Raw genomic sequence first — 18,109 nt, 5'->3', positions numbered from 1 at the left:
GTATTTATGAAAATTAACTCGAATCGATTTTGGTCAGAAATTAAATTGAATTGAACCGATTTGATTCGGTTCGATTCTGTTTGGTTTGAATTTTTAATAATTTTTTTTATTTTTTACCCTTTATTTTTAATATTTTAAAATTTAATTAGAATATTTTAACCGATCTAATCTCTCTATACTATTGAAAATAATATATTATTATCACTAATGGGTTCGATTTAATTTTTTTGATTTTTTCTTGATTAAAATTAAACTAAATCAAAATAATTAAAATGTTTGAAATTAAAAATCAAATCGAACTGAATTGAATAAAAAATTGAATTTGATTTTTAAATTAATTCAATCCGATCGATTTTTTCGGTTTGAATAAAAAAATGCTCACCCAATTCTTAACGAGTAAAAAAAAACTATTATTTTTCCAAAGCTCAAGTAAGGGCAAATGAACCACTTAGTTTGCTTGTGAAATGCTTATTTTTTATTCCCTCGACCATTGGAGAGGTCTAAAATTCCATCATATTTATCGCTCCCAGTTCTAGACCCATTTATGGAAGGTAGACAATCTTAAAGCGTTAGTAGCTTAAACACCAACCATTTCAAGTCTATACGCATATGAACGTAAAAACTAAGTTAGCCGAGCATGGTGGCATAGAAACAAAGTATGCTTGGCAGTTTTTGGAGCAGAATGATAAAGAGACAAACTAAATTAACATATAATCCATGCTTAGCCAGATTTAATGAAACATGGATGACATTTTACATGAGAACTCTTATATCCAAACTTGCAATTGAGAAGGACCAGCAGTATTTAATGAAAAAGAGCAGGATCGAATGAAAACTAACTTGAGGTATCTATAAGCAACTAAACTTGACATTGTCTATGAAGTTGGAATTATAAGTAAATTTATGAATTCATCACGACAATCTCATTGGCAAGCTAAAAAAAATTTTTGAGATATATCAAAAGTACGTTAAATGATATGTTTTATTCTAATAATAATAATATAGAGCTTATAGGTTATACAAATAGTGATTGAGCTAGAGATACTGAGAAACCGAAAAACACTTTCGAGTATGTATTTCACCTTAGTTCTATAGCAAAAAAATAATAGGTGTAGCAGTAACTAGTTGTACTAGAGGATGCATAGCTAGTTACAACATCAACAAGTTGGCCCAACAACAATCTATTGCGATAATAAATCAACAATGGAATTGAGAAACCGAAAAACACTTTCGAAAAACACTTTCGAGTATGTATTTCACCTTAGTTCTGTAGCAAAGAAATAATAGGTTGCAGCTCGTTTAACAGTAGGAGCGAATATATAGCAGTAACTAGTTGTGCTAGAGGATGCATAGCTAGTTACAACATCAACAAGTTGGCCCAACAACAATCTATTGCGATAATAAATCAACAATGGAATTGAGAAAAAAAAAATTCAGAGTTTCATGGTAGAGAAAGTGAATTGATATCGGATATCACCATATTCGAAATTTGATAAAACAAAATAAATAAAGTGATCATGTTTGAATACCGTGCATCAAATAATCAAATTATCGATATTTTTATGAAGTCACTTAAAGATAAATTTATTTTTCAATCTAAAATAAAATGTTGGAAATAACAAAATAAAGTTTAAAAGAGGTTGTTAGAAATTCAACTTAGTTTAATTTAACTTTGCCACCTCAGTCTCCTAAAAAAACATAAACAGTTATTTACATAGTCATAAAGAATTTTGTTCGGCAAAATGAAGTGGGTATACGTGAACAGAATGAGATGGTTAAACTTTTTTATTCTTACGTTAAAATTTTACAAACTATTTTTTATAATATTTGAAATAGTTTTATAAAACATAATTACAATAATTTAATCTTAGAAAATTAAATTTTAACCAATTTTATTATAATAATAATAATAATAATAATAATAATAATAAGAAGAAGAAGAAGAAGTAACATAGCCATGGCCTTGCATTGTCCCCCACTTCCTTTAGCTGATTTTAGTGTAAAGACATTTTGTAATTGTCTTTAAAGGTGTACTCCAATCAAATCAAGCGGGGCATTGAAAAGTTCTGGCTCAATTTGTAAATTATTCACTTGTGAAATTCTTCCCACAATTCTCAGCCAAATAATATTAATTTTTAAAATTATTTTCTTCTTAATTTTCTTATCAGTTAACTTAAAAATTAACTAAATTTATAAAATGTATTTAATATAAATTTGAAGTCCTATAATAATATTATTTCATGAAATATTTATATCAAATTTTATGTAAAATTAATTTAAAATATATATAATAAATGTATAAATTTATACATAAATATTTAATTTAAGTGAGAGTGTCCATATTTAAATTATATGTTTTTTCTCTTAAACTTTATAAGTTTGCAAGTGATATTTTTATAACAAATTCATTAATGTATCATTATTAATTTTATATTGTATTGTTTACAATATGAAAAATTACTATTTATAATATAAATATAAAATATTATTTATGTAATATTAAATATATATATATAAATAATGACAATAACAATAATCAATTAAGAAAAAGTGAGGTGAGGAATTTAAGATAGATATTTTAGAAGGTACACAAGAGTGTTATTATAGACATGAGAAAAATATAAAGATCAAATAGTAGAATTACTCCACTATAGGAGAAAAACATATAATCCAAGAATAAAATCAGGAAATAATTTGTTAAATGATATATCTTAAATAAATTTGAACATTTTCTTGAAGCTTATTCGTCCTGAATTTCAAATTTTCATATTCTAATTCTTCTTTTAATTATTTAATGATCATAAAAGTTGCTATCTAAACCTTTTTTTCTTAAAAAATATTCAAATAGATTTGTAAAACAGAACTTAGAGCTTAAGTGCCACATGTTAATCCACGCACCAACCATTTTCTAACACCTCTCTGCTTTAGGAAAATAATAAAAATAAAATCAAATAAAAAGTTCTACAGTGAAATTAACTAATAAAGTCCTAGTTATTTCACAACATCAAATCCAAAGAAAGGAGAATTATCATTAAATCGCAAGATTTTTTTTTTATTAAATATCGATAAATTCCTATTATAAAATTATTCCATTAAAATTATTTGATTAAAATAATTAAAATTAACTTCTTCAATTTCGTAAAATTAAACACTTCAGTTCTTTAAATATTTATATAATTTTTAACTATATACATTATTTAATCCCTATAATTTTAAATAAATCATATTCATACTACTTAGTTGTAGGGTTCAAGTAAATTAATTAAATAGTTTTTTAGTCAGGACTAAACAATTTGATCTTATAAAATATAGGGACGTCTTAACCAAGTAATTTTAAAATAAGAACCAACAATGAGACAGATTCGCACAGTACGCCAATTAACTCTTGCAATCCATTCAATCCCATAAACTAGCATGTTTTGAGTAGCCTGTTTCAATATAACTTAAACCAACAAGCCCAAAACAGTCATTTACATTAACAACTTCCATGTCGACACATTCAAGCACACAAGCAAAGCTTTACCTAAAATTCCAACACTGGGCGTCAGTAGAGCATCTCCATCCATCAAACCCACTTTAACCTTCTGCAGTTGATTTGACTGTGCCTGTTCCCACCAATGGTATCTGCATATAACAACCACAACAATGTTCACATCAACACGGCACGGCATAATCACAACAACCCAAGCAATCAATCAATTATATTTGTCTTTTTGTCATGATTTTTATAAGTTTAGACATCAATAGGTTTTAATTATAGTTCAAGGGTTCATGGACTAATCCCAGGTAGTAAAGGGCTGTAAGCATGCATTGAACCAATCATGACAAAGGAGATGCTGATCCATGCAATGAGAAGTATAAAAGAGTCAAATAGGAGGGAAATATAATAAATGAATAAAGAGGTAGTGATAAGTTAAAGGAAATCCAAGATTTTAAGAATCATATTGATTTAACTTTTAATTGTGAAATTAGGAAGTCCATTTTCTATCATTTAGGAATATTGAGTTTATATTTCCCCAACTAGAGTCCGCTTAACGTTATTAATTTATTTTGGTTTAGTATTCATGTGAAAATCAGAACGTCCTGCATCCCACATCCCACATCAGCAAAGTACGCAAAGATCAAATTGTATATAATAACTAGCATGAAATTACTAAATAACTTGAATTAACTATTTTGGGTCAAGTGGAAAGTCGATCCAAAAATTATTTGGGTCAGTTTGGACTAGACTGTTTCAATTGGTATAAGAGTCATCCCAAGTCAGAAAAACTGTGCAGGTCTAGTAGATCTGCGAAAAAAAGGCTACCCATGTGAGACGAGGTAGAGCCGCCCGAGATACTAGTGAACCACAATACTCAAGAGTCCGGTCTTGATTTAGCAATTGTATCCGATTCAATTACGACGAGGACATCGCAAATTTAGTGGGGAAGAGTGAGAAAATCATATGCTTACATCAGCAAAGCAAAGTATGGAAAAATAAAAACTAAATAACTTGGATTAACCATTTTAGACCAAGTGAAAAGTGAGTCCAAAACTACAGAGCTTATTATGATATCAGCATTGAAATTTGTTTCTCTTCCATTTTGAGAGAGTATTTTTTCTTGAATATTTATTTCTCTTGAGAATTTAATTCTCCTCCTTTTTAGTTTCTCTATCTTTTGTGTTCTTGTTTTATATCAGTTTCGTATCAAAGCACCACACAACTCAGAAACTCTTTTTTTTTTTTTTTTTTTTTTTTTTTTGTTGGGGGGGGGGGGGGGGGGGTGGGGGGTTTCAAAAGTTCTCTTCTAGCTATTGATCATGTTTTGAAGAAGAAGAAAAAAGAAAGGAAAAGAAAAATCCTAATGTGGGTAAATTTATTTGTAGATTTAGCATACCCGGAGTGTCTCCCTTTGTTTCCCTAAAGCCCTAGTGCACCCAACCTTGCAAAACAGGGTTTCAAGACAAGCTTCCTTATTGCCGCAACAAGACCATCACTCTCAGTGCGTCGAACCACCGTGCCACTAGCATAGGAACTCAACTAATTCCAGCATCTAGACCTTCCCTGAGCTTTGTTGACTAATGAGGAGATCTTTAGGATATAGTTGCAAAGTTTAAGGGCTGATCTCATGCCATATTTTAGGCTAAATTATAGGACATAACTGTAGAGATTTTATTCCTTGTAATTTTTTTATCAGCTTTGATTTTTTATGTATAAATTAGAATGCACATAGATTGTAAACAACAATTTTCACAGCAATAAACTCTCCCAAAATCTTCAAGCTTCGTAGTCCACAGGAGGCAACGTGACTGCAATCAGAACTCGACTACAAGTTCCAACACCTATGTTGTGAGTTCCATTTGATTTGGGTTGATAAACACTCAAGTGTGTGCAAGCTGAATTCATGTTGTCACTGTAGGCTGCATTCTGCTATGAGTAAGAGAGTAGGATCTATGAGAATGTATAGGAGAACATGTTACATAAATAGGGTGGCATTGTAACAGTGGGAAAGGAGAATCCAATAATTCAACAATTAATCTCTCTCTCATTCTCTCTATCTTTCTCCTCCTCCCCCCCCCTCTCTCTCTCTCTCTCTCTCTCATCCCTTTCTCAATCTTCTATTTCTCCTTCCTTCTTCTTTTCCTTCTGTCCCTCTCCCTTCCCTTTCTTCTGCAAATCAGGTGCATACATAACAGGTAGTATCAAAGCCTACTATCCACAAGCACCAAATTCTAGGTATTCTCTTCTTCTGCTTCTTTTTCTTGGAATCCATATTTCTTATGCTCGTCTTTCTATTATTCTTATTTCTTGAATTTTGTTGAGATTATTTCTATATATTGATATTATTTCTGTAAATAGCCTAGATTTATAGTGATAATTAGGGATATGATTGTGATATGATTAGGCTATAATTAGGGAATTAATTTATTTTCTTACCTAGTATGTACTCTTGTAAGTAGTATATATACCCCAATTGGCTTGATGGGAATTATCAAGCATTTTCTCTCAAATCTTCTACTCTCTTTTTCTTCTTTTCATCAAAGTTTCATGGTATCAGAGCCAAGAAATTTGGTTCACTTTTGAGTGGCAGACCGGCCACCTTACTTTGGTGACTTTCTGGACATCAGTTAGTCTCACCACCCAGCCCATTCCCCACGCCGACCTCCGATCTATTTTCCGGCGAAGCACCGCCTCCGGACGGGCCTCCACGCGCCTCCACGCACCACCCTGCACAGATTGCTTCCAGCCACGCGCCGGCACGTGCATCACTTTCCGGCGACCGTTTCACGCCGGCGATCCTTCTCCCAGCTTTGCCCGGCTCCGGCAACCACAGCCCAGTAGGTCCGGTTGTCAGATCAGCCCGCCTTCACACGTCCGTCATCCACGCGCGGACGCGTGCACATCCTCCGGCGACCGTTTCACGCCGGCGACTCTTCCTCCAGCCTTGCCCGACGCCGGCGACCCTTCCTCCAGCCTTGCCCGACGCCGGCGACCCCAGCCCAGTAAGTCCGGTCGTCGGATTTACTGTTCACAGGCGCTCTTTGGCAGATCCGGCTCCTTTTTTGCAGATTCAGGTCTCTATTTGATCTCTTGTTGTTTCAGAATCTCTCTCGACATGTCTGAAAAGCAAAACACCCTCAATACAGGTTCTGAGTCTCTTAAACCTGTCTTTTCAATTGCTACTGTAAAGTTGCAAGGGAATAATAATTATGTGTCTTGGGCTGTATCCGTAGAATTATGGTTTGTGGGACAGGAATATAATGATCATTTAACAAAAAACGCCACTAATATCACTGTCACTGATAGACCCAACTGGGTTAAGATTGATGCTCAACTATGTAGTCTTTTGTGGCATTCGTTGGATCCAAAATTGCTTGCCCATACTCCTCAACAAAATGGTGTTGCCGAGCGCAAAAATCGGCATTTGATTGAAACCGCCCGCACCTTACTTATACATCATAATGTTCCGCTGCGTTTTTGGGGCGAGGCGGTCCTTACTGCCTGCTATTTGATCAACCGTATGCCTTCCTCTGTTTTGCAGCATCAGAGTCCTCATTCGGTTCTCTTTCCTAACCAGACCTCCAACCAGTTGTCACTGCGAGTTTTTGGATGTATATGTTTTGGTCATGATCATACCCCTGGTAAAGACAAACTCCAGCCCAAATCAGTTAAATGCATCTTTCTTGGCTATTCTCGACTTCAAAAAGGTTACAAATGCTATGATCCCACTACCAACAGATATTTTGTCTCGGCAGATGTCACCTTTTTTGAAACCTCCCCTTACTTTTCTTCTAGTCCAACGCATAAAACCTTTGTTCCTAGCGCTTTGCCTGTACCTACACCTCTTGTATCTCATTGACCTCATGTCAGTCCACCCCTTCAGGTCTACACCCGTCGGCCCCACCCATCTGCTACTAACACTGATACTTCTCTCCCTAATGCAGGTACTTCTAGTGACTCACCTCCAGTTCCATCTTCACCTCCTTCGGTCATGCCTTCAGTAGCTACAGCTACTCCTCCTCTTGCTCTCCGAAAAGGTATTCGCTCTTCTCGCAATCCTCATCCCATTTATAATTTTGTGAGTTATCATTGTTTGTCTCCTTCCTATTATACTTTTGTTTCCACCATGTCTGCTGTTTTTATACCCAAGACAGTTAGAGAAGCATTGGATCATCCTGGTTGGTGTAATGCAATGGTTGAGGAGATGACTGCTCTTCATAATAATGGAACTTGGGAACTGGTCTCTTTACCACCTGGCAAGTCTACTGTTGGTTGTCGATGGGTTTACACAGTTAAGGTGGGACCTGATGGCAAAATTAATCTCCTTAAAGCTCGCCTTGTAGCTAAAGGTTACACTCAGATTTATGGGCTTGATTACAGTGATACTTTCTCTCCAGTAGCCAAAATAGCTTTTGTTCGTCTCTTTATCTCACTGGCCGCAATTAATCACTGGGCCCTTCATCAACTGGATATTAAAAATGCATTTCTTCATGGAGAACTCGCCAAAAAAGTCTATATGGAGCAACCTCCGGGGTTTGTTGCTCAGAGAGAGTCAGGCTTAGTATGTCGTCTTCGACGCTCATTGTATGGTCTAAAACAGTCTCCAAGAGCATGGTTCGGGCGATTCAGCAATGTAGTTCAACAGTTTGGAATGTCTCGAAGTGATTATGATCATTCCGTGTTTTTTCGACATAATGGCAATAGATGCATCTACTTGGTGGTCTATGTTGATGATATTGTCATTACAGGAAATGATAATGATGGAATCTCTCAGCTTAAACAACATTTGTTCAGTCATTTTCAAACTAAAGACCTTGGAAAATTGAAGTATTTCTTAGGGATTGAAGTGGCACAGTCTAAAATAGGTATCGCAATTTCTCAACGAAAATATGCTTTGGACATATTGGAAGAAACAGGCATGTTAGACTGTAGACATGTGGATACTCCCATGGATCCAAATGTCAAACTGATTCCTGAACAGGGGGAACCACTTAAAGACCCTGCTAGATACAGAAAATTGGTCGGCAAGCTCAATTATCTCACTATCACTCGACCAGATATTTCCTTTGCTGTAAGTGTAGTTAGTCAATTTCTTCAAAATCCATACAGTGTCACTGGGATGCAGTCATTCGCATTCTCAGATATGTCAAAGGAGCTCCAGGACAAGGACTACTCTATGAGAATAAGGGTCACTCACAAATTGTTGGCTATTCTGATGCAGACTGGGCAGGTTCTCTTTCAGATAGACGATCTACTTCAGGATATTGCATTATGATTGGAGGGAATCTTATATCCTGGAAAAGTAAAAAACAGAGTGTGGTAGCAAGATCAAGTGCAGAAGCAGAATATCGAGCTATGGCTTTAGGGACATGTGAACTCATTTGGTTGAAGCAACTCCTTCAGGAATTGAAATATAGCGATACTGGTCAAATGAAGTTGATATGTGATAATCAAGCAGCCCTCCATATTGCATCAAATCCAGTTTTTCATGAGAGGACGAAGCATATAGAGGTGGATTGCCACTTTATTAGGCAAAAGATTGAGTCCGGATGCATTTCTACTAGCTTTGTCAACTCAAATGATCAACTAGCTGATGTGTTCACAAAATCACTTCGAGGATCACAAATAGAGTATATTTGTAACAAGCTTGGAGCATATGATATGTACGCTCCAGCTTGAGGGGGAGTGTTGAGATTATTTCTGTAAATAGCTTAGATTTATAGTGATAATTAGGGATATGATTGTATGATATGATTGTGATATGATTAGGCTATAATTAGGGAATTAATTTATTTTCTTACCTAGTATGTACTCTTGTAAGTAGTATATATACTCCAATTGGCTTGATGGGAATTATCAAGCATTTTCTCTCAAATCTTCTACTCTCTTTTTCTTCTTTTCATCAAAGTTTCAAATTTCTTCTTTCTTTCTTGAATTTCTTCTAAACCAAGAAATATCAAGATTTCAATCATTTTCCCCCTCTGTTCTCTCTCATCTAATTGTTGCTTTTCTCTCTATTTCTTGTTATGTTCCTCATCCCTTTCTTTCTCTATTTCTCCCTAATTTCTACTCTTTTTTCATTTTCCCTTTGTTTCTTCCTCTTTTCTTTTGTTTCTCTCAAATTCTTCTATCTTCTCTCATTCTTGGTTTCATTTCTGTTTCTCTTCTAATCTAATCTCACTTTGAGTGTTCCATTTCCATTTTAAGAGAAAGACATTGTTCCTTCTTTCTTATTTCTTGAGCATTGAATCACGTTTCATTTTCTCTTGAAATTCACTTCTTTTTCCTCATTTTCTTAGTGATGGAGAATCAACAAAAGGACAAAGATGACCAATTGGAAATGGATCAGAAAATAGACTTGATAGTCCAAAAAAACTGGATCAGATGGTAGAGATATTATCAGCTTCACAATCAAAAGATAAGGAAACTGTTTCTCAGTTGGTTCCAAATCCTGAGTCTTAACTTCACATGGGATGATGGGAATGATACTAGGAGAACTTTGTGTTTGCCACACCCCCAATTTGGAAAAATTGAGGAAGAAAGTTGTGAGATAGTATATAATCTTGATGATGATCAAGAATTTGATAACGTGGAGTTCCATTATTCAGATTGTTCCAATCTTGAAAAAGAGAATCTAGATTCTGATGGCAATGATGGTCTTGCAATGGATGGAGAAAGTTATGGATTTTGGTTGTTCTAATTTTCAAGAACATGATTTTGATGGGAATGGTAAGCAGGCTCTTGCGTCCAAATTAAATTCTTTCTAAATATTTGATGAAGATGTAGATTCTTCAATTCAATATTTTTCTGTCCTTCACTTTGCTGAAATTCTTGAGAATGAGCATGGGGTATTGCTGGATAAATTTGATTCTAATCCAAGAAAAATGATATCAAAATCTTTTATTGTTCCCGGGCAAAAATGACATCAATCTTGTGGTATTTGTGATTTGGAAGTACGATTGGATAATCTTGTGATCCTTAGAGAAGAGAGTTTAGAAATTAGGAGAAGGCAGAGAAAAAAGAGCAGTTCCTTGGATACTGCAATCATTTACTGCTAAAAGAAACTGAGTAATGAGGACTGAGGAATAAAGTCAGGCTCTTGCTACAGCTATTAGTTTGCCAATTGCCACTCCAAGTGGCTGCAACAGAATTCCTTCCTGAGATCACTTGATGTTGGAATGTACTGCATATGAAGGCAACAGTTTCATCATTATATTGCTGCTTTCCTTATTCATTACTGAGGACAAGAATGATTTCAAGGAGTGGGGAATGTTATGGCTAAGAGAGTAGGATCTATGAGAATGTATAGGAGAACATACTGTATAAATAGGGTGGCGATGTAACAATGGGAAAGGAGAATCCAATAATACAACAATTAATCTCTCTCTCATTCTCTCTATCTTTCTCCTCCTCCCTTTCTCTCTCTCTCTCTCTCTCTCTCTCTCTCTCCTTTCTCAATCTTTTTCTTCTGTTTCTCCTTTCTTCTTCATTTCCTTATGTCTCTCTCCTTTTTCTTCTGCAGATCTCGTGCAAATGTAACACATTCCACCTGATCTTACGCTATTTTTGCTAATGTCAGCTACTCAACCGCAACCTTGCTGAGCCTTTAGTAGCATTAAGTCACCTAACACATCAACAAAAAATTGGCAGGACCCTTCTGCCAATTTCAATGTTCTGATTCCAATTTTGATGTCCATTTTGGACAGAAACTAAGACTGCTATGAGCTTTGAGTTGTGTTTTTCATGAGAGTTTATGTTGTGGACTAACATTGAGAAACTATGAAGTCATTGACTACAAACCACAATTAGTTTATATGAAAACGGTTAGTTAAACTTGCAGAGTTCTTAAAAATACTGGTGTGCCAACTATCATGCAAATCAAAACATACCTTGCATTGAAGACTTGTTATTGTTGACTTCAGTAAGGCATCTCCAACTATTAATCTCAACCTTTTGATAAAATCTCCCCTGCTTATCTTCTTGGCCTGATATGTATTGAATTAAAAACTTTAATTCTTTTTTTCTTAAGAAAAAAAAGGTGACACAAGAACATCACAAAATATTTAAATCAAATACAGAGAAGACATGATGCTACTCAAAATACCTGGAATTGTTCATAATAAGTAGTTACACGTTCCATTTCTGCACGAGGGACTTTACTTGAGATTGCAGAAAACAACATAGGAAAAGGCATCCAAGGGGATTTAGGGGTCCTTGTATTATTTGAACCAAAACTTGGAGCTTTTCCCAGAGATCCCCCAGATTCTGGTTGGCTCACACTTCCCTAATATATAACCAAATGTTATCAATCAAATGTGCAGAAATGACAAAGCAACAATACAAGATTCTAAGAACCCCCAATGGAACTTCTGAATAGTATCAAAAATAATAATTAAATAATAATAAGAGCTCCCCGAAAATAGGCATTTCAAGAAAGCTAGTGCAGGGTGCTGTTGCCAAAAGAAGCAACAGAAGCTACGCCAGACTTGCTGTATTAACAAAAAAATTACAATTATTATTTTGTGAAGGAAGAAAAGAAATAAGTCCGAATCGAAATATAAAATTTTGGGCCCAGTGAAAAGTGTACAAATGAAAGGAGGGGAAAAGAGAGAGAGAGAGAGAGAGAGAGAGAGAGCCCAAATATAATAGGTATACTTACCAGGCCAGCTATAGGGCACTCTGTTGGTAGATTCAAATCAGGAGATTCTACTGGCAGGTTCAGATCAACAGGAGACTCATTTGGTACATTTTGCTGAGCACCTTGTGAAGATGTAGTGATACCAGAAACATCATGTTTTATATCAGTTCCAGCCAAAATCCCTGTTGTGAGAGAGAAAAATCTAGCAGTCAAATTAAAAGAAACTTTGAGAAAAGAAATCCATGTATCCATACAGCAACTGCAGAGAAAGACACCACCAATCTGCAGAGAAGACACCACCAACTAAGCTACTGGATGAATAGTCGGAGCAGTTACTGAGCTCTCAAATGTTACAAAGCCAAACCAAAAATAGATAACTGCGCATCACGTATTCGTTTATCAGCACCCAAGGAGATTGAGCAATAGAGATTCAAGCTTGACTCTGAACCAAGAGAATTTACTGGTTCCATCCAGCAGATGACAAATCAAGAGTGTATCTATCCAGTGTAAGGGTTTTCAGTCTTCTCATTCATTAGTAGAAGAATAATGTACAGATATATTTGTGCAAGTGAGTGTGCATGTGTATCCATATATATATTTATAAGGCATAATTTTCATCCAGAAACAGAAACCTCAAGAGTAGCAGCATATCACCTTCAGCATGAGAAGAGCTCTTGAAACTAACAACAAATTCTGGATAAATATGGGTGTTCATATTCATACTCCAGACTATATACTGGCTTGGATTTTGAAGGTCATCAACACCACTATCAAAATTCTCACTACTGGGATACCACTGCTGACTCCCAGGTTGAACAAGCTCCATTTTTCCCAATATTACACGACAAAGTACCATGTGCCGCACTCCATTTTCGTCAACATCACAAAAATTTGCACTGTAAATAGATCATTAAAAAAGTATTAAAAGTACAAAATAACATAATAATATAAGATAAAACTTGATATCTATGAGAAGATTATAGTGCAACAAGGATGAATCTAGAATCATTTTAATGGGGGCCAAATTCAAACTTCTATTTTTTTTTCATTAAAATTAAAATGATGGTTCATAATCCTTTTATCTTAAAATTAAAATAGAATCGGAAGATACAATTATGAGTTTTATATATAATCATCAAAACAGAAAAACAGAGCATCACAAATGAAAATAACATATTTTAAAATTTACAAATTATTTACATATTTCAATTGTCCAACTGTAGACTTTTCATTTATAATATGGAAATACTAATAATTATAGTAATACTAACACTGTGATTTTTAAATATTTTTATTTTTAAATGTTTTAAATTTTAGGTGAAAAAATATATGATAAAGATTTCTTATTTTGCAAAAAAATTTAGTTTAGACTTTGAAGAGACGAACTTCAATTTTCTTCATAATTCAATTTTTACTTTTTTAATACTACAAAAATTTAAAATACTTCTGAGATTGCGAGTTGCAACACATGCACTTCTAAAGGCAAGTGGCAGCAGAGATGAGCAGCAGAAAATTTCCTTGGCATGTGTTGTACTAATAATTTGCAAAAAATCAATTAAATTTCCTTGGCAAAAACCATCCTAATAAGTTGCAAAAGACCTTTTTAAATATGATTTGTTCCATTCATCCGTCTTAAATCGAAAGACTAAGAATAATGTTTACAACTGAACTTTTTGAGTCAGATAAGACCATAACTAAGGACTTCCAATTAACATGACAAGCAACCATTTGGCTTATATGCAAAACTAAAGCTACAATCGACAGGATGATGATCATAAAAAAAGGCACTCAAGTTGTTGGCAACACAAAGTTAAGATCACAGGAGTTACGTAGCTCAGCTTGCCTCTTGCCAGGCTTACCCAGACCATAATCAATATGCATCTCCATAGGTACAACAATCAGTATAGGTGGATTTACAACATTCATCTAGATAACCATTTGCAAAAAGATGCAATGAGATACCACACAACAATCCATGCACGATGCACCAGACAATTTCAACAGGGTGTGAAAGGGTAGAATGCACAAGAATGCAACCTGGATTCACAGCAGTTTGCTGCATACAGATGAACACCAATGCCATATTTGGACTTACTTGCGGATTGCCCGCAATTTCCAAGTCCATACAACTTTACTGTAGATAGTAATGCTTTAGAGGAAGCAAGCCAAGCATATCGAACATTTGCATCACCACGACACCTTTTTGTTAGTTCAATCTGCTTCTGGAAAATCTCCAATTGGGCTTGCATTGGAGTACTAGAGCAACGACGAATATCAAGTATGTCAGTAACACTAAAATTCTTCATGCCTGTAAGAAACATATTTTGTACAGTATCAGAATCCAACTTTTCATTAACAGATTCAATTCCAGTGGATACATTTGTTTTAATATGTTGATTTTCCTCAAAAAATTGACTAATTTGTTCATCGGGCTTCCTGTTGCAATTATCCTCAACTTCCACAACATTCACACTCATAGGATTTTGAACAATTTCAATATGCTTGACAAAAGCATCCGACTCTCCACTGCACTCTAACTTAGACTGACAATGATCCAGTCCATTTATGTCAATTTCCAGCTGCAACCTTATCTCATGAGGTACTTTAGGCTCTCTAAATGTAGGTCCTTGGTCATTCACACAATTATGCTGGCAGCACGCTTGTGGCTCCCTGTTGTCAATGAAAATTTCCGGAAAGAAACAGCCACCTTTCTCATCAATCCAAGCAATTGGTTGCTGAAAACCCGTCTTCATGTCCACTAGAAACATATGCAAGAGATCCAGCATACAGCGTTGGCCCTCTAACTCAAGCTCAATAGCCGGTTTCCTCTCTTGAAGATCCTTCCTAACCAAAGCAACAATATCTGGAGAAAAATCAGTCCATTCACCATTCTGATAAAACATAAGACGTAGCAGCACCCCAGTCCTCATAAAATTGGAATAACACCGAAGCAAAGATCTTCTAAAATGACACCCACAGCTCACAACCTTGCTTCGGCTTCCAGTTAGTCTCCTCTGTTTCCTAGGCTTATAGGTTGAAAAACGCACAGTTGGCCACTCAGGTGAGGTAATGCGAGAAGCTTCAGCGAAATATGCTGCATAACGGGATGCTCGTTTTCTTTTCAGACCAAGCATAACGCTTTGGCTATTACTATCCAATACCTTTGCGACCTTGGCTTCCATTTTACCTAATAGATCAATGCCTATCAAAAAGTTGAAATCCAAACATCCAAATTCAGGGTAAGTTAACAATTTTAGCCTCCCACCAGGTTTAAAGACATAATAGCATTGAATATGATTGGCAAGCCCTAAATAACAGGAACTAGTTAGTTATGAGTTAGATGTATCAGGTAACCAAGAAGACTTGGTGTATATTAAGTTGCAGCAACACAAACATACTATATAGAAGGTTTGTCACTATAATAGCTCATTGTTTCATTACATGAAAACATAAGTTCAACTTGCAAGTGTATGTTGATTAGATCATAGTTATTATGATTCATGAAAGTAATTACCGATTTATAGACACAAGGGTGATCTTCCTTTCAGCAATACATCATTTGCATATAGAAGAAATCAGACCAAGTTATTAACCATTAAAAATACTTTTCCATCTTGGTCTTGCCCTTAATCCTATTCGTATTCACTTATTTTATTAAATATAACCAAAAAAAAAAAAGGAAGAAGAGGTGATAGTAGATAGAAAGAGGAAGACGGTGTCAGTAATTATACTTATCCTCTTTTATAATTAATTATACATGTATAAACCAAAAAAATGAACAATGAATCAAAAGTACTTCTCGAATTCACTGTCATCCTAACAGAACACTAAAATCCTACTGCTCAAATCTTATGATGGCAATAACTTACCCATTAGTAAAAAATTTGTAGAATTAAAATAAAACCATCACATGGACAGCAATACCGGTTCATCATACGTGCATAAGCAAAAAATGAACAAATAACCAAAATACTCATAAAATTACTTCTCCAAATAAAGATCACGCTAATAAAACACTAAAATTAACTACTCAAAGATTATTGATGGCAATAGCATAATATTATTAGTCAATATCTGCAGAACCACAATCAAATTCAAAACGAGAACAAGAATAAGAAAAATATACCTTAATATGGTTATTTAGGGTAGCTCATACAAGACCCGATCTGTTCTAACATAAATATTCACTGAATTTTCCCCCGACATGGAGGATGATTGGAGGATAAGCATGATTTTCCGACACCGGTGAGTCCAAAACTATGATGATGTGCCTTGATGGTCCTTGATTCGGTTCCCCCTTTCGATTGTTGAGAAATTAGGAATGATTAGGTGGTGAAGTGGCGGTGGCGGAGGTCGTCGTGGCGGAGGTGTATTTACGGTTGATGTTTGACGGGTTGAGGAGAGAGAAAAAAGCATAAATTAATAAATACGTCAGTATTAGGAATCCAACCTTTTGCAAAAAATTATTGCGCTGCTTTTCATTTTTCTTTGTTTGCAAGTAATGGGAAAAGAAATGGAGAGAAATAACTTTTATTTTTTTTTATTATATAATAAAATAAAAGAGATATAAGAAAATGACTTTTACTTTGAAATTGTTCACATTTTTATAGAAATAATAAAAAACATATTATAATTATTGAGAATTTATTTTTTTTTCTCATTTTATATCTTTTTACATAAAAGAATAATAAATGAATAATACTTTTTATTATTTTACATAAAATAATAAATGATTAATTAAATAAAGCTTTTTATTATTTTACGTAAAATAATAATCTATCTATTATATCTATAAAAAAACAGGCTATTAGAGTGAGATTATGGAATAAGAAAATAATTTTTTTATTTTTAAATTTTTTAAATACTTTTAATTCTTTTATTTATTTACATATATATTTTACATTTATTATCATTGGTAAGTTATTATTTTCATAATTTAAATTCATTTAATTTGTCTTTTAAATTTTTTATATAATCTATATTTTTATAATTTAGATTCATTCAATTTATATTTTAAATTTTTTTATACGATTTATATTCATTTAATTTATTTTTAGATTTTTTTTAGACAATTTAATTTGTATTTTGAATTTTTATAAAAATTAATTTGCATTTATCTATTAATTTATTCTATATATATATATATATATATATATATATATATATATATATATATATATGTATGTATGTATTTTTATGCTGAATTGAAATAATTTTGAAATATTATATTTTTTTAGTCGAAAGAAGTTTATTTATTTAAGTTCTTATTATTGGTAAGTGATTGTTTTCACAATTTAAATACCAAACATATTTTTACAATTTAAATTCATTTAATTTGTTTTATATTTTTTTATGCAATCAATGTTAGTTTAATTTGTTTTTTTATCTTTTACAAAATTTTAATTTTAATTTATGTTTTGGATTTCTATAAAAATTAATTTGTATTATATATATATATATATTTGTATTTTTGTGCTGGATAAATATAATTTTGAAAAAATAAAAATATGCTAGCATAGTAAGAGGAATAACAAACTTACAAATGCTAGAATTTATAAACATTTATTAATTATATAAATAGTTGATCTATAAAATATTTTTAATTAAAAATTATTATTATATAATTATAAAAATAATTATATTATATATCATCTTTAATAAATAGGCCCATTAAAAATTAAAAGTACAATATAAATGATTTAATTAATAATAAAATTTATTTATACTATTATTCAAAATAAATGCAAAGAAAATAATTTTAAGATAATAATTAAAAAAATTACATGCAAAATTATTTCTTAAATTTTTTTTCTTTCATTTATTTTGCCATGTCTTATTCTTTTAAATTTCTCTTTAATTTGAGTAGTACTATTGGAAAGTGTATAAAGTTACTGGTGACAAATTTATGTTACTGTGAATTGTTTATATTGTGACGCATTCATACGATCATATATTTTATTGAACTGGCTTTTTTATGTTATGTTCACTAA

The 18,109-nt window shown here is 33.3% G+C and overlaps 1 protein-coding gene across 2 annotated transcripts; it reads right to left on the bottom strand.

Moving 5' to 3' along the window:
- Positions 1 to 3,370: 3,370 nt before the first annotated feature.
- LOC110619706 (inactive poly [ADP-ribose] polymerase RCD1) lies at positions 3,371 to 16,602 on the bottom strand. Of its 2 annotated transcripts, none has more exons than XM_021763251.2 (7): positions 16,246 to 16,602; positions 14,157 to 15,321; positions 12,774 to 13,015; positions 12,141 to 12,301; positions 11,586 to 11,765; positions 11,371 to 11,466; positions 3,371 to 3,624 (listed from the first exon to the last, which is right to left on the bottom strand). In XM_021763251.2, exons 2-7 carry the CDS (start codon positions 15,299 to 15,301, stop codon positions 3,577 to 3,579), a joined length of 1,872 nt encoding a protein of 623 aa, XP_021618943.1. In that variant the 5' UTR covers positions 15,302 to 15,321; positions 16,246 to 16,602; the 3' UTR covers positions 3,371 to 3,576. The 2 variants fall into 2 exon arrangements, with proteins under 2 accessions (XP_021618943.1, XP_021618944.1); XM_021763252.2 differs by having other exon boundaries at positions 14,157 to 15,306.
- Between the last annotated feature and the right edge of the window lie 1,507 nt (positions 16,603 to 18,109).

This window comes from Manihot esculenta, chromosome 7 (assembly GCF_001659605.2).
Source record: "Manihot esculenta cultivar AM560-2 chromosome 7, M.esculenta_v8, whole genome shotgun sequence".
Lineage (NCBI taxonomy): Eukaryota > Viridiplantae > Streptophyta > Magnoliopsida > Malpighiales > Euphorbiaceae > Manihot > Manihot esculenta.
The sequence above is the reverse complement of the archived record's forward strand: the minus strand, read 5'-3'. Positions and strand labels throughout refer to the sequence as shown.

Excerpts from the sequence above, each read along its gene's own strand:
- LOC110619706 (XM_021763251.2), bottom strand. The coding sequence starts at position 15,301 with ATGGAAGCCAAGGTCGCAAAGGTATTGGATAGTAATAGCCAAAGCGTT. Across the intron at positions 13,016-14,156 it reads GCAAACTGCTGTGAATCCAG|TGCAAATTTTTGTGATGTTG; the intron begins GTTGCATTCTTG and ends ATCTATTTACAG. Across the intron at positions 3,625-11,370 it reads TAACAAGTCTTCAATGCAAG|ATACCATTGGTGGGAACAGG; the intron begins GTATGTTTTGAT and ends TGTTATATGCAG.